This window comes from Natator depressus, chromosome 23 (assembly GCF_965152275.1).
Source record: "Natator depressus isolate rNatDep1 chromosome 23, rNatDep2.hap1, whole genome shotgun sequence".
Lineage (NCBI taxonomy): Eukaryota > Metazoa > Chordata > Testudines > Cheloniidae > Natator > Natator depressus.
Window position 1 is genome coordinate 5829051 of NC_134256.1, and position 15080 is coordinate 5844130.

The 15080-nt window shown below is 55.8% G+C and overlaps 1 protein-coding gene across 1 annotated transcript; it reads right to left on the reverse strand.

Annotated features, from left to right (window-relative positions):
• Positions 1 to 6501: 6501 nt before the first annotated feature.
• Positions 6502 to 14412, reverse strand: LOC141976788 (peptidoglycan-recognition protein 2-like). Its single transcript, XM_074937952.1, has 4 exons — positions 14389 to 14412; positions 9535 to 9791; positions 7986 to 8104; positions 6502 to 6605 (listed from the first exon to the last, which is right to left on the reverse strand). Exons 1-4 carry the CDS (start codon positions 14410 to 14412, stop codon positions 6502 to 6504), a joined length of 504 nt encoding a protein of 167 aa, XP_074794053.1.
• Positions 14413 to 15080: the final 668 nt, after the last annotated feature.

A 15080-nucleotide genomic window follows, 5' to 3' on the forward strand; every position in this document is an offset into this window, starting at 1 on the left:
AGAAGCTGAAATTTTGAAAAATGTTGCCCAACAAAAATCGGGGGGAAAATTGCAGTTGGGTCAAGCGACATGTTGATCATTTAATTACTTTGAAAGTTATTTATACTTACCCATGGTACAGGACTCTACGTTTACAAAACGCTTCCCAGACACCGGTTAATCCTCACGACCGCTGTGTTGGGGAGGCTCTTTACAGATGGGGAGGCAAGGATGCCCCCGGTTTAGATTTTTGTCTATAAGTTAACTTAAATGAAGTCAGTTTGAACCAAAAAAGAACTTTTCACCTTTCATCCCTGCTGTGGGATGCTCTGAGAATTTTGAAGTATTTTTCAAAAAAAGTTTTGAAACAAAACTAGTCAAACCCGCAGACACCGAGATTGGAGGCGTTCACTCTTTAAGGTTAAAGATCTCTCTCTCCTTGTACGATGCAGGGTGTCAGCCCCTGTCGCCAGCCAATTACCAACCAGGGTGATTCCATCCTACCTCTTTAAACTCCCCTTGCAGCTTCAGATCTGGTATTCTTCACTTCCTGTCCTAAACTGCTGTGTCATGGGCTTGTTATATAGCTGCCTTGTCCCACCTTAGAGTTGGCTGCATTTTGGTGGTGGGTCGCAGTGATTCCTGGTTATTGAAGGCCGTACAGGCAGGAGATTTTGCAAAGCCTTTTCCAATGAAGTGAAGGGGCTGTGGGAACGGAGTGTCGGGGCTGCGAGATCTGATGAGTTTTAAAGCCTAAGCCTGGCTTATGCCTGGGCTTGGAAAGGTTAGATTTTTATCTGTAAATGTCAGGAAGCGTCGATTTCCGCGTGCACACGCAAACCCCCGAAAAACCATTTGGGCGGATGAAAATTGAAGTTTAAAGGCAACTCAAGACAAATTCTGCTTGAGAACTCGAGTCCCACCTTAACGTGCTAAAACACATTGCAATGCCCGTGTTAGCAGAGCTGGCCCAGGGATGCCATTTGGGTCGATTTAATTTCTTGAATCTCAACATCTACCGTCATTCAATAATTATTGTCCGACGGTCCCCCCATAACGTCCTGCAACTGGACAGTTCAGTTGCTCCAAATCTTTTAAAATGCTTAAAAATAAACATCTGTCTGATCCGGTCAAGTTACTTAAAAAAGGGAATTCTGCCAAGCCCCGTTTCTAACAGCTTTAGAGCCACCCGCCTTCACTGCACCTCTCCATGGTGCTGCTGAGAATACACGCAGAGAAACCGACAGGGGCATTCAAGTCCCAAGCAGCATCTGCGCTGACACTTTTAGGATGATCTTCCACCATCCCTCTGGCACAGAGGTGTCAGTATGGCGTGCAGTCTGGATCCAGCCCCTGGGATGCCTTTATGTGGCTGGTGTGACATAGAATCTCGGCTTGCATTGCAAAGAGGAAGTTTCCTACCCTCAAGAGTTGCAAAGAAAGCCTTCCAACCCTGGCCTGGTGTGAGCGACACAGCGATGCTGTCTTGAGTCTGCAGCCAGCCTGAGCCCATCGCTCTGAGAAGGGGAAGCTGCCTGGGTGTGACCAACACAGCAACAGTGACTGAGTCTGCATGGGGCCTGAGGGCTGATTTACACTAGAAAGGTAGGTCGACCCAGCTGCGTCGGTCAGGGGTGTGAAAAATTCATACCCTTGATTGCTGTAGTTAAACTGCTCTAAGCCCGGGTGTAGACAGCGCTAGGTTGATGAAGAATTCTTCTGTTAACCCAGCTAGTGCCTCTGGGAGAGGTGGATTTAGTCCAGCGGTGGAAGAACACCTTGCGTGGTCAGAAATGAGCCTTGGGACAGAGGTGTCAGTGCAAAGGCCAGACATCACTGATGCCAAAACAACTGGCCCTGCTGAGGATCTCGCACTTCTCAGCGATGGCCGGTGTCACTGTCTCCATTTTACAGATAAGGGGGCTGAGGCACGGAGGGGGAAGGGACTAGCTCAAGGCTACCCAACAGGTGCATAAATCTCATTAATTATATTATAGTAGCACCTGGAGGCCCCAACTAACATGATGGCCCCATCGGGCCGTGCACTACCCAGACACGCAGAGACCAGGGGCCTGTCGTGCTGGGCACTGGACAGACACACGGTGACCAAGATCAGGGCCCCATTGCGCCGGGCACTGCACAGACACACAGTGATTGAGATCAGGGCCCCGTCATGCCGGGTGCTGCCCAGACACACATTGAGCGAGACCGAGGGCCCGTCGTGCTGGACAGACAGACACACAGTGATCAAGATCAAGGCCCCATTGCGCCGTGCGCTGCACAGACACACAGTGACCGAGATTGGGGTCCCGTCACACCGGGTGCTGTGCAGACACAGTAACCGAGTTTAGAGCCCCATCACGCCGGGCACTGTCCAGACACACAGTGACCAAGACCGGGGGCCGGGCAGGAACAGACCAAATGGCGAACAATCCCTGTGGCCGACCGCTCGGCTAAGCGTTGAAGTACGTTGCATGGGGTAGCACTCGCGTTTTTCTTTGTCTTAAAAAATGTGGTGGGATATTGATGGTGGCTGCATATGCTTGCTCGGAAGAAAGCACCATCGGGTGCCTGGGCGAGCGGTTGGTATGGATAAGGCATTGCTGTGTGTATGTTCAGTTACAGAGACTGGATGTCTGGTGTCTCCGGGAGTTGCCAGCCATTGCTCCCCCAGTAAAGGAGCAAGGCTTGTCCTGGCTCCCAGGAGTCACACCGCAGTATGCCGGGCGGAGGGATAACCAGAAGACACTGCCTGGCTTAGCAGCCAGGTGTCTGTAGGGGGTGCCGTCTGGATCCGGCCGCGGGGATCCTTTTATGTGGCTGGTGTGACGTCATCAGAATCTCGGCTTTCACTTCAAAGAGGAAGTTTCCAACCCTCACAGTTGCAAAGAAAACCTTCCAACCCTGGCCTAGTGTGATGGACACTGCCTGAGTCTGCAGCCAGCCTGAGCCCGTTGCTGGGAAGCTGCCCCGGGTGTGACCGACACAGCAAAACTGCCTGAGTCTGCAGAGGGCCTGAGGGCTGCTCTACACTAGAAAGGTAGGTCGGCCCAGCTGCATCGCTCAGGGGTGTGAAAAATTCATACCCCTGAGCATGGTAGTTAAACTGCTCTGTGCCCTAGTGTAGACAGCGCTAGGCTGATGAAAGAATTTCTCCGTTGACCTGCCTAGGGCCTCTTGGGGGTAGCTGCTGTGAACGAGGGACCAAGGGCAGGGTGAAATTTGCCCTTGGGAGGAATGGGAGCTGGTGAGGGGGGGAGGTGGGGGAAGAACCCTTCATTTTAAAAATGTGTGAGAAAAGTTATGACTGAAAAGTCCCATGTAGCTCTAGGCACTGACCTGGCGCTTTCCAGTCCCACTCCGCAGCCCTCTCGACCCCATCAGTCCCTGCAGCTCAGCCTGCCCGCTGAGCCCAAGGCTGAGCTGGCTTTGTGACCCACTGGGGACAAGTGTGGTGCGATTGCTAAGCGTTGCTGTGGGCCTGTCTGGCGCACACCACCCCAGAGGTGGCTGTGTGTGAATGCTGACAGGGTGGCCTACTGGATGGAGCAATGGTCTGGGACCCAGGAAATCTGGGTCGTAGTCCCAGCACTGACACTGATCTGCTGGATGACCTTGACCAAAACCCTTCCCTTCACCGTGCCTCAGTTTCCCCATGAGTAATATGGGGATAATGAGAACGCCCTCCTTTCTAAAGTGCTTTGGGATCCACTATTGAAAAGAGGTAGGTGGTGGTGTTATTAATGTGGGCTCTGGGCTTCTGGGAGGCAAAATACTTTATAGTTACATTATTGCTATCTAGTCTCTGGACCTGGCCACCCTGTCCCATAAGGCACCTGGCTATCTGTTCCATGCAAGGCCAGGGGAGCAGGCGGCTCCTGGACGTAAGGTCAGGTCGTGCCCTGGTGCCTGAGGGCCTGGCTACATCTGCTGAGGCCGTGTGTGGGTTTAGAATGTGGCACATGTCGCCCTCTACTGGCTGGGCCACATGGGGATAACAGCCTACTACTGCTGACAGCTATTGGAGATGCACTTCCAGCACTGCAGGTACCAGGTTGGATCCCCGCTGACCGTCCGTGTATCTGTCTGGCCGCAGGAGTGCCGGTGCTGCACCTGATCACAACTCCCTTCCCGTGGGTCTGGCACACGATGGAGGACACGGAGCAGAACCTGCACCCCCCGACCGTGGAGAACCTCTGCAAGATCCTGGCTGCCTTCCTGGCCGAGTACCTGTGGCTGTGACTGCACAGAGCCTCCCCTGGCAAGGGGACCAACCCCTCCCTGGGCCTTACAGGATCCTTCGCCCCTCCTGGGCCGAGCTCCATGGAGCCAGTGGCCAAAACAGCCAAGGGACCAGGCAAGGCAACTTGTGGCTTGGGGGCCCCGGGCTGTGGCAGCCCTGCAGGGGCCGGAGAAGGTGTTATGATGAGAGGACGGGAAGGGAGATTGTGTTGAGACCCTGCCTTGGCCAGGGTCGGTGGCTGCAGCAGGACTGGGTCTGGCCCAGAAATGAAACCTCTTGCTTGAGCCCCTGGAGGTCTCACTCTCTGAAGAGGCCGATGCCCAGTGGGCTGGGCCTTCCCTTCCTGGGGGCTTTCACACATTCTCTGCAGCTCCGGCTGCCCCAGCGGGAGGCCTGGATCCCAGGTGGTCGCGTCCCCCGGGGCCCACGGCTCAGAAGCCGGAATAACTGGGCTGAACCTGGACTGTGCCAGGGGCAGGACACCGGGGGCTGCGGGGGGGCCAGACTTGCGCTCTCGGCAGCGTGGCCTCCAGCTGCCGGCCCACCAGGGGTTGCTCCTGTTTACGGGGCCCGTCCAGCCCTGGGGTGCCGGGCTCCCAGCCTCGCTCGGGGGCTGCTCCACAGCGACTCTCGTAACAAAGAGCCGCCCCGTCAGTGCTGCTGCCCCCTTCCCATAGCGCCCCCACATGCTGGGCAGCCCTGGGCACTGTGGGGCATGGCTGTTCCCTCTGCTCCGGCCCCCTCCCGCCGGTCGCTAGCCGCAGCCCCAGCTCCCATCACCAGGAGCAAACCCCAGCTCCCCTCCCCTTCCTGCCGGGCCTGTCTGTGTGTGACCCATGCGGAACCAGCGCCCCCTTGGTTTCTCTCCCCCTCCTCCCTCTGGATTGAGAGGCAGCACAGCCTAGTGGGCAGAGCATTTGACTGCACCCATGGGATCTGTTCCATGCTCTGCCACTAACTGGCCCTGTGAGTTTGGGTAAAACCCTTTCCCCTCCCTGTGCCTCAGTTTCCCCTCCCATCCTTTGTCTAATTAGACTGTGAGCTCTTTAGGGCAGGGACTGTCTGTCTCATGTTCTGTGTGTATAGCACCTAGCCCAAGGGGGCCTCTTAGTGCTAATCTGACAGACCATAATCACACCCTCTGAGCTTGCCCAGCTCAGCCCAGCCCAGCGGCAGGGTGGTTATGGTTTAACAGGAGATGAAATGATTCCCGGCGCTTCAACTTTTCATGTGCTAGAAGCTGGTTTATTGTCACTGCTCAGTAGCTCCCAAGCAAAGCAAGCGCTAAGCCGTGGGGCGCTGGGTAAAGGCAAATTGCACTTGAACTAAAAACCCCTTTGTGGGACTCTGCGACCCACCCAACGGGTCCTTCCCCGGCACCTGCTGTGTGAAGATCCAAACACTTTGCCCCCCTCGGTGAGAGAGGCTCGCGGGAACGGACAGTCGGGGCGAAAGGGGCGAGGGCTGAAAGCTTTGAGAGCCAGACCCTGCGGGGGCCAGGCAGAGCCGAGTGTCAGGGCTGGGGGACACTTGCATCCGATGAAGTGAGCTGTAGCTCACGAAAGCTTATGCTCAAATAAATTGGTTAGTCTCTAAGGTGCCACAAGTACTCCTTTTCTTTTTGGGGACACTTGGGTTCCCTTTGTGGGGGGTTAACTAGCGGCCGGTTTCTGGGGGATTCCAGATGAAATCTTTGCTGCCGATCTCAGGGGGGCTGGGGGCAGAGGCGGATTTGACTCTGGGATTGAGAATTGCTCGGACGTTTCACACGGGAATGGAGGCGACGTTTCCTGAGCTGCCCAGGAATTGGCAGGGCCGTCGCCACAGAGCTCAGCTGAGGCTTGGCTCCACCCCCCTGGATGCTGTAAGACCCTGGGCCTGGCTGTGTGTGGACCCGGGCTAAGCTGACATGCCCGTTGCGGGCGGGAGCGAGGGGCTCGGCCTGGCATCTGCCGAAGGAAGTAGCCTGGGGGAGGCAGGTGGCTCCCAGGTGCTATTAGAAATCTGAGCCCCCCGGGGGAGGGCAGCAGAGCCCAGGGGAGACGGGAGCGTAACCCCAACTCTCAGAGCCCTGCTCTCCGGACCTCAGGAGGCAGCAGGTGGGCGAGAAGCGGGGGGCTGCCCCCTGCTGGGGGGCGGAGGTGCTGCTCGAGCAGGCAGAAGCCACGGGCAGGGTCAGCGATGGGCGCAGGGGCTGCCCCGAGGCTGCAGGGACTCAGGCGTTGAACCTGGGCCCTCTGCTGATGCTCCCAGAGAGGTCAGTGCCGGGCCAGTCAGTTTTAACTGCGTACCACGGTGTAGTTGGGGCTCAGGATGCCCTTGGAGACGGCGCATTGGATCAGTCTCTTGGTGACGTTCAGGGCGGCGACGCTGGGCTTTGTCTCTGCTGGATAGAGCATCCCCCTGTTAATCTCACCCTGACCTCTGTCCCGTGTCTGCTGTTCAGGGGATGTGACTGTGGCCTGAATAAATAACCCCCCCCATACTCCCGGTCTCGACGGGCCACGTCAATGTTACTCCCCCCCACCCACCTGCTGCATCTCCTGGTGCCCCTCGCATGGGGAGCTCGACCGTGGCAGAGCCCAGCGGGATGGCGGTGAGGCCAGCTGGGTTAGCCCAGGGGCAGATCTCTCGCTGAATCCCATCCCCTGCCCCAAGCTCTCAGCTGGGAGGGGGCACCGGGTGCCCAGCGCCCCCAGCTGCAGCCACTCTGTGAGTGCCCAGCTCAGGCTCTCTCTGCCTGGCGAGGCCAGGGCCATCCTACAGCGCACGCTGAGCCCAGGCAAACCAAATGCATTTTATCCAGCCCCATGGACAGTTACAGCTCGAGGGACGCAGGCCCCAGCTCCAGCCCAGGGACTGCAACCTGGACAGCTGGGCTCTGGATCTAGGGGTCACAATGGACAAGCAACAGCCTAGCTCCCAGGGTGATGTGGGGACACGCAGGGCTCATGAGATCAGGGAAATCGGAGGGAGGGGATTTTCCCCGTGTCTGGCCGTGGAGAGATGGATGCTCTATCCTGTGCCCGGCTCTGGGGCCCACAAAAGAGCCACAAACACAATCCCTGGGCTGGAGAAATGGCTGCCAGGGCAGGACGGGCAGAGCTCAGCCCATCCAGGTGATCACCCGGGGAGGAAATACAGGACCTGGCGGGCGCGTTAGCCACGCGAAGAAAGGCAGAAGAGGGGCCGGGGCCGGGAGCTGAAGCCAGACATGGTCCCCAGCCCAAATGTCGAACAGGGAGGGCCATTAGCCAGTGAGCAAACTCCTCATGGCCACCAGAGCCAGCCAAGGGTCCAGCGATGGGCCCCATGATGGGGTACACAGGTGACCCCCCCCCACCGCTCCTACTTGCTCTTCCCCTCCCTGTACAGCCAAAGGTTGCTACAGCTCCAGGGTCCTATGGGCTGCCCCTGCTCAGCTGCTTTCCCTGGCCCTAGATCCTTTCTGGGTCGCTGCTTTCCAGGCTCCGGGCCGTAGGTCTGGCCTGCGTTCCTTGGGCCCGATCCCGGCCCTTCTGCTTGGCTGGATTACAACCCCACCTTGTTTGCTCGCAGCCAGCCAGGTCGCTCTACAGCAGTGACCCCTCGTCATTAGTTACCAATTCCTAGGTCACCCGGAGATGGTCCCTGCGGCAGAACCCCCCGCCCTGGGCGTCAGGTCAGCAGGGGAGAGCCGCTGTGGGTGGGAGCCCGGCAGGAGAGATTCCCAGCTCCCCTCGTGGCCTAGCTGGGGAAATCCCTATAGAAGAGACCCACTTACTGGAACAGGTGCCCAGGAAGGCAAGTCCCAGGGACCTAGAGTTGAAGACTTTCGTGTGGGCCCCCTTCGTTCTCCAGCCTCTGCCCTCATAGACTCTGCCGTCCTCGCCGATCAGGAAGCTGCAGGCAGAGCGCAGTGTGAGACCCACACAGGCACGTTGGCCTCACCCTCCCCTCCCCGTCACTCTCGGCAGCTCCCCCACGGTCATCGCTGACCCTGCCCGGGTTTGAACCTGGGACGCTTGGAGCCAGAAGCTCAATCCTCTGCCATGGAGGTAAAAACCCACTGAGGAAAGGGACTGGAATGTGTGTGCGGGCTCTAACCTGTATTGCACTGGTTGGCCATTAGGTGGCGCTGTGTGTAACTCCCCTTATAGAAGCAGCCCTGGGCCTCTCCAGGACACAGTTGGGGGCCGAGCGAGGGCGGTAGCCGGCCCAGATCTGGGGCAGGACAGCGCTGGGACCTGCTGCCCCCCGGGAAATTCCCAGCTGGGTTTCCATCCTCCGACGTCACCATCTCAAAATGTTTCACGGAGCAAAATCTCCGGCCAGGTTTTCGTGGTGGGGCGTCAGGCCGGCCCCAGTGAAAGGCGTCAAGGACACTGGCATGGGGCGGTGTCACAGACGAGGAGGATGCAGGCCGTACGGTGTCTGTCGGCCGAACTCGTGGCACAACCCAGGAGCTCCCTGCGGCCCTCCATCCCCCAACCAGCTCCATGACTGCCCCCTTCCCATCCGCCGCTCTTCAGGGACTCCCTCAGGCCCCCCTCCCCCCATCTCCCCCTGCCAGGGGCTCTCTGCCCCCCATCCTGCTTCATAGCGGGCAGGGTTGGCAGAACTGGGAGAGCTGTGGGTGCAAACACATCTCTGCACTGGCCATGTTTTCCACCCGCCCCCCGACCCCCCAGTGTCTCATGGCGGGGCAGGACTTGGGGGAGGGGCTGAAGCAGCCACGGCAGTGTTTGGGTCTAGGCTGGCCACTGGGAAACAGGCCCACAGCCCAGCCTGGTCCCGTCTTCCAGTCCCCGCAGGTCCCGGCCTGGGGGAGGGGCCGTAGCATGTGCGGCAGCTGCTGGGGTGGGGCAGGGGATGGGACATTGCACCAGCACTTGAGCAGGGTGTGTGTGGGGGGGCACATGGGGTCCCACAAGGAACTGCCTGAGAAACAGCGATAGGAGCTACTGAGTTGGTCCTTCCGAGTCTGAACCTGGTTCCCACCCCCCAAGTCTCAGCACCTTCCCTGGCTCTCTCCCCCACTTCACAGGGTGCTTCCCCGCCCCCGCAATGGAAGGGGCTCAGTATAAACCCCATTTCACCTCCCCCCCCCCCGCCAGGGGTGCTCTGTGCCCCCCCATCGCCCTCCCCCACAGCTGGGGCTCTGGGTGCACCCCTCCCCCATTCCCTCTTTTTGGTCAAAAATATTAAATTCCCACCAGCCCCAGCTCTCCCTTGAGTGTGGTTTCTGCTGCCCCCCTGTGGCTGCCTGGGGCAGTGGCACCAAGTCTGCCCTCAGCTGTGGGGAGGCCCCCACCCCATCCTGCCCCTCTCACTTGTAGCTGATGTCGGCCAAGCCCCTCTTGTCCATGTGGTAGTTCTGGATGGCTCTGACCTGCTGGATGCAGGTGGTCTCTGAGTAGCAGCGCTTCCGTTCCGTGTGGTGGAGGATGACGTAGGACACCGGGGTCCTCAGCAGGACCCTGCTTTTTGGGGGCCGGGCCCCCCACTGTTGGCGTGAGACAATGCGGGGACAGCCTGTGCCATGCGGGGGAGGGGAGAAAGGGCTACGATTAATGTGGGTGCCCCCCACCTGCCCCAGCCCACACAGCAGGATCGGGCCCAGGGCTGGTGCGCTGAGTGGGGTCGGGGCCGCAGCAATGGGGTGGGGGTGGGGGCCAGCAAAGGCGGGGCACTGTGCAGGGGGGATGCGCAGCCCTGCTTTAAATGTGATGGGGCTGGAGAGAGGCCTGGCCGGGAGCCTGCTCGCCCCACAGCAGCACCCGCTGCTGGCAGCAAAGGGGTGAACGGGGAGCTTTTCTTGACCTGCTGCTCACAAACAGGGAAGAATTAGTGGGGGAAGCAAAAGTGGACGGGAATCTGGGAGGCAGTGACCATGAGTTGGTTGAGTTCAGGATCCTGACACAGGGAAGAAAGGTAAGCAGCAGGATACGGACCCTGGACTTCAGGAAAGCAGACTTTGACTCCCTCAGGGAGCGGATGGGTAGGATCCCCTGGGGGACTAACATGAAGGGGAAAGGAGTCCAGGAGAGCTGGCTGTATTTCAAGGAATCCCTGTTGAGGTTACAGGGACAAACCATCCCGATGAGTCGAAAGAATAGTAAATATGGCAGGCGACCAGCTTGGCTTAACGGTGAAATCCTAGCGGATCTTAAACATAAAAAAGAAGCTTACAAGAAGTGGAAGGTTGGACATATGACCAGGGAAGAGTATAAAAATATTGCTTGGGCATGTAGGAATGAAATCAGGAGGGCCAAATCGCACCTGGAGCTGCAGCTAGCAAGAGATGTCAAGAGTAACAAGAAGGGTTTCTTCAGGTATGTTGGCAACAAGAAGAAAGCCAAGGAAAGTGTGGGCCCCTTACTGAATGAGAGAGGCAACCTAGTGACAGAGGATGTGGAAAAAGCTAATGTGCTCAATGCTTTTTTTGCCTCTGTCTTCACTAACAAGGACAGCTCCCAGACTGCTGCGCTGGGCATCACAACATGGGGAGTAGATGGCCAGCCCTCTGTGGAGAAAGAGGTGGTTAGGGACTATTTAGAAAAGCTGGACGTGCACAAGTCCATGGGGCCGGACGAGTTGCATCCGAGAGTGCTAAAGGAGTTGGCGAATGTGATTGCAGAGCCATTGGCCATTATCTTTGAAAACTCGTGGCGAACGGGGGAAGTCCCAGATGACTGGAAAAAGGCTAATGTAGTGCCAATCTTTAAAAAAGGGAAGAAGGAGGATCCTGGGAACTACAGGCCAGTCAGCCTCACCTCAGTCCCCGGAAAAATCATGGAGCAGGTCCTCAAGGAATCAATCCTGAAGCACTTACATGAGAGGAAAGCGATCAGGAACAGTCAGCATGGATTCACCAAGGGTAGGTCATGCCTGACTAATCTAATCGCCTTCTATGATGAGATTACTGATTCTGTGGATGAAGGGAAAGCAGTGGATGTATTGTTTCTTGACTTTAGCAAAGCTTTTGACACGGTCTCCCACAGTATTCTTGTCAGCAAGTTAAAGAAGTATGGGCTGGATGAATGTACTATAAGGTGGGTAGAAAGTTGGCTAGATTGTCGGGCTCAACAGGTAGTGATCAATGGCTCCATGTCTAGTTGGCAGCCGGTGTCAAGTGGAGTGCCCCAGGGGTCGGTCCTGGGGCCGGTTTTGTTCAATATCTTCATAAATGATCTGGAGGATGGTGTGGATTGCACTCTCAGCAAATTTTGCGGATGATACTAAACTGGGAGGAGTGGTAGATACGCTGGAGGGCAGGGATAGGATACAGAAGGACCTAGACAAATTGGAGGATTGGGCCAAAAGAAACCTGATGAGGTTCAATAAGGATAAGTGCAGGGTCCTGCACTTAGGACGGAAGAACCCAATGCACCGCTACAGACTAGGGACCGAATGGCTCGGCAGCAGTTCTGCGGAAAAGGACCTAGGGGTTACAGTGGACGAGAAGCTGGATATGAGTCAGCAGTGTGCCCTTGTTGCCAAGAAGGCCAATGGCATTTTGCGATATATAAGTAGGGGCATAGCGAGCAGATCGAGGGACGTGATCGTTCCCCTCTATTCGACATTGGTGAGGCCTCATCTGGAGTACTGTGTCCAGTTTTGGGCCCCACACTACAAGAAGGACGTGGATAAATTGGAGAGTCCAGCGAAGGGCAACAAAAATGATTAGGGGTCTGGAACACATGACCTATGAGGAGAGGCTGAGGGAACTGGGATTGTTTAGTCTGCAGAAGAGAAGAATGAGGGGGGATTTGATAGCTGCTTTCAACTACCTGAGAGGTGGTTCCAGAGAGGATGGTTCTAGACTATTCTCAGTGGTAGAAGAGGACAGGACAAGGAGTAATGGTCTCAAGTTGCAGTGGGGGAGGTTTAGGTTGGATATTAGGAAAAACTTTTTCACTAGGAGGGTGGTGAAACACTGGAATGCGTTACCTAGGGAGGTGGTAGAATCTCCTTCCTTGGAAGTTTTTAAGGTCAGGCTTGACAAAGCCCTGGCTGGGATGATTTGATTGGGGATTGGTCCTGCTTTGAGCAGGGGGTTGGACTAGATGACCTCCTGAGGTCCCTTCCAACCCTGATATTCTATGACTCTATGATTCTAATTATACCCAGCAAATCATAACCTTCCCATAGACACCTCACACGACAACCTTTGTACAATATTCGCTGCAAATATATAACAGTGGTTGCAACAGCGATCTATACGGTTACAGATTCTGTCAATAACGTCACAACGTCTCCTTCACGGCAGCCACCCACAATTGCCTCTCTGCTCGCTGGGATTTCCTGGGCAGGTGACGCTGCCCCCGTACTTCTACTGAGCTCCTCCATCTATTCGAGGCACTTTTCCCAGGGTCGCCATTTCAGATTTTGGTAGGTGGGGATCTGGGGGGCAACTTTAACTCTGATTCCAGGGCTACTTAGGCACCTGAAAACTCTGGTATTTTTGCAGAGAATAACTTAGAAATGAGCTGAAAGGAGCACTGTATCTAATTCCTATAGATAGAAAGAAAATTAAATAAATAGACCCATTCAGCCCGAATACTAACATGTTCTGATACCTTGTGTCAAGCCACTTAAGGGACCCTGGTTAGGTTTAACATTGGAATGTCTATTCTTACTCTTCAATACAACAGTTGAAATCGGGGCTCCAGTTTCTGGCGTATTCTGAACAGGGCTGAGCACACAGATGGTGCCCAGTGAATAACACAAATCATGACAATAATTGTTGACTTTATGGACTCCGTGGTTGCAATTTCTGGTCTTTGTTCTGGAATTGGCCTGAATACAGCAGAAACCCTGAGAATTTGAGGCATAATCACCTCTGATCCTCATCTGGCACCTTCTCATTCCTTCCATCTCTCACACTCACAACACAGAATGACAAAACACAATGTTTTTCAGGTAAATGGAAAATTGCACAGCAACCATTGCTCTGCAGCCAGGCCTGGGGCAGAACCTGCCACCCGTGGGGGGCTCAGTGATCTACTGTCGTTCTCTCTCTTTCTTCATCCTTTCTGACATCTGGGCTGCTTTTCACGCTGTAAACCACGACATCCTTCCCAATCGCCCCGCACTGATTGCTGCAGGCTCAGAGAACTGGCCACCTTGGGTTCGCTCCCATCTATCTGAGTCCTTGGTTTGCAGCATGCAGCAGAGAGAGGCTTGCCCAGTGCATAGGGAGCTAGCGCAGAGAGACCCGGTTCTAATTCCCCAATGGGCTTCCTGTCTGAGCTCAGGCCAGGGCTTTAAGGGCAGAGTTTCAAAGGCTTTTAGGCACCAAAGATGCAGCTCGGTATCTAGTGGGGTTTACAAAGCACCAAAACCTTCGAAGTGCTTTTGAAAATCCCACTAGGTGCCAAAATACCTTTGAAGATCTGGCCTTTAGTCTGTGTGTGCCTCAGTGCCCCATCTGTACAATGGGGAGAGCAGCCCGGCTCGACCTCACCGGGGCTGGGAGGAGAAATTGGTTAGACCTTGCGAGGCTCAGATACTACTGTGAAGGGGCCACATAAGTACCACAGGCAGAGTGGGAACTTCTCTATACACGGGACACCCTTCCCTGGGCTTTGGCCCCTTCTTTTCACCTTTGCCCCCAAATCTCCCCCTTTTCTCAACGTAGGCGTGGCTGTAGGTCTTCTGAGTCCCCTGCGATCTGTCTCCAAACCCCTCCCCTTCCCGCCCAGGGATTCCTGTGTCACAGCCTCATATAAAGCTTCCAGATCCTTAATATAATCACCAGCCCTCTCTTATCTTCGTCACCCGGCCTCTGTGTGCAAATAAAATCCTGACTCCCTGGCACAGGCTGGGAGCAGCGCCTGTCCTCTGCAGCGCTCACATTTCACACCCAGCGAAGACCCCACTTGGGGCTAGGAGGTGCCCCGTAAATGGGCCCCTGGCTTTTCCTTCCATTATTCTCTTGGGCTATGTCTACACTGCAGAGTTTTGTCACCAAAAGTCACGTTGTGTAATGAAAGTGCTGTAATTAAAGCACTGTTACGTGCCCACACTGTGCCCCTTTTGTCGGCAGAGCCCATCCACACTAGCAGCTCTTGCGTCGTTCGACACAGAGAGCAGTGCACGGTGGGTAGCTATCCCACTGGGCAACTGGCTGCAGCTGCTTTGAGAAGGGTTTGCAATGCCTCATGGGGCAGGCAGAGCCTCACATGCTGCAGGTTTCCTGAGCCCATCGTTCCATGGGCATCCTACTAGATTGCCAGTCTCTTTTCAGCTGAAGTGTGTGTGTGTGTGGGGGGGCGACAGAGAGAAAGTGTGTGTTGGGAAAGAGTGTGTCGGCATGCTGTCTCTAAGATTGGGGGCAAAGGGGGCACAGGAGTGGGGCTGGGGCACAGAGCAGGGGTTAGGGACCCACGGGGGCCAGGGGGCGCCAAAATACAAGTGTGCCCATTTTCCATAAGGCTGGCCCTGATTTCGGCTGGTCGTGGGGGAGCCTCCCTGCTAGATGGGCCTGACAAACTCTGCCTTGTTCCTGCCCCAGCTTCTCCCATCTCACCGGGTTTTGCTCGTGTAGCTACTTTGTCACTAGATTGACTGACGTTTTGGTTTGGCTAGTGAGAAAATAAGTGTCAAAGTGTCCAGTGACAAATCTAGTGACTTCCACTGCCAATTACAGTGACAATTAGAGAAAGAAGTCACCAGTATGTATAGTCATGAAATCATTGACAGGCAGCTCAGTAGTGTTAATAAAATCCATGCCATGCTCTTCTTACGGCATTCTGTTGCCCACCAAGTCAATGTCATGACGTCTCAGCTGAGCATGTCCTTGGAAGGAATCGCATTCCCGGGCCGCTTGGGCTGAGCTCACTTTCATCTGCAGGCGAGGAAAAGAAGTTTGTGG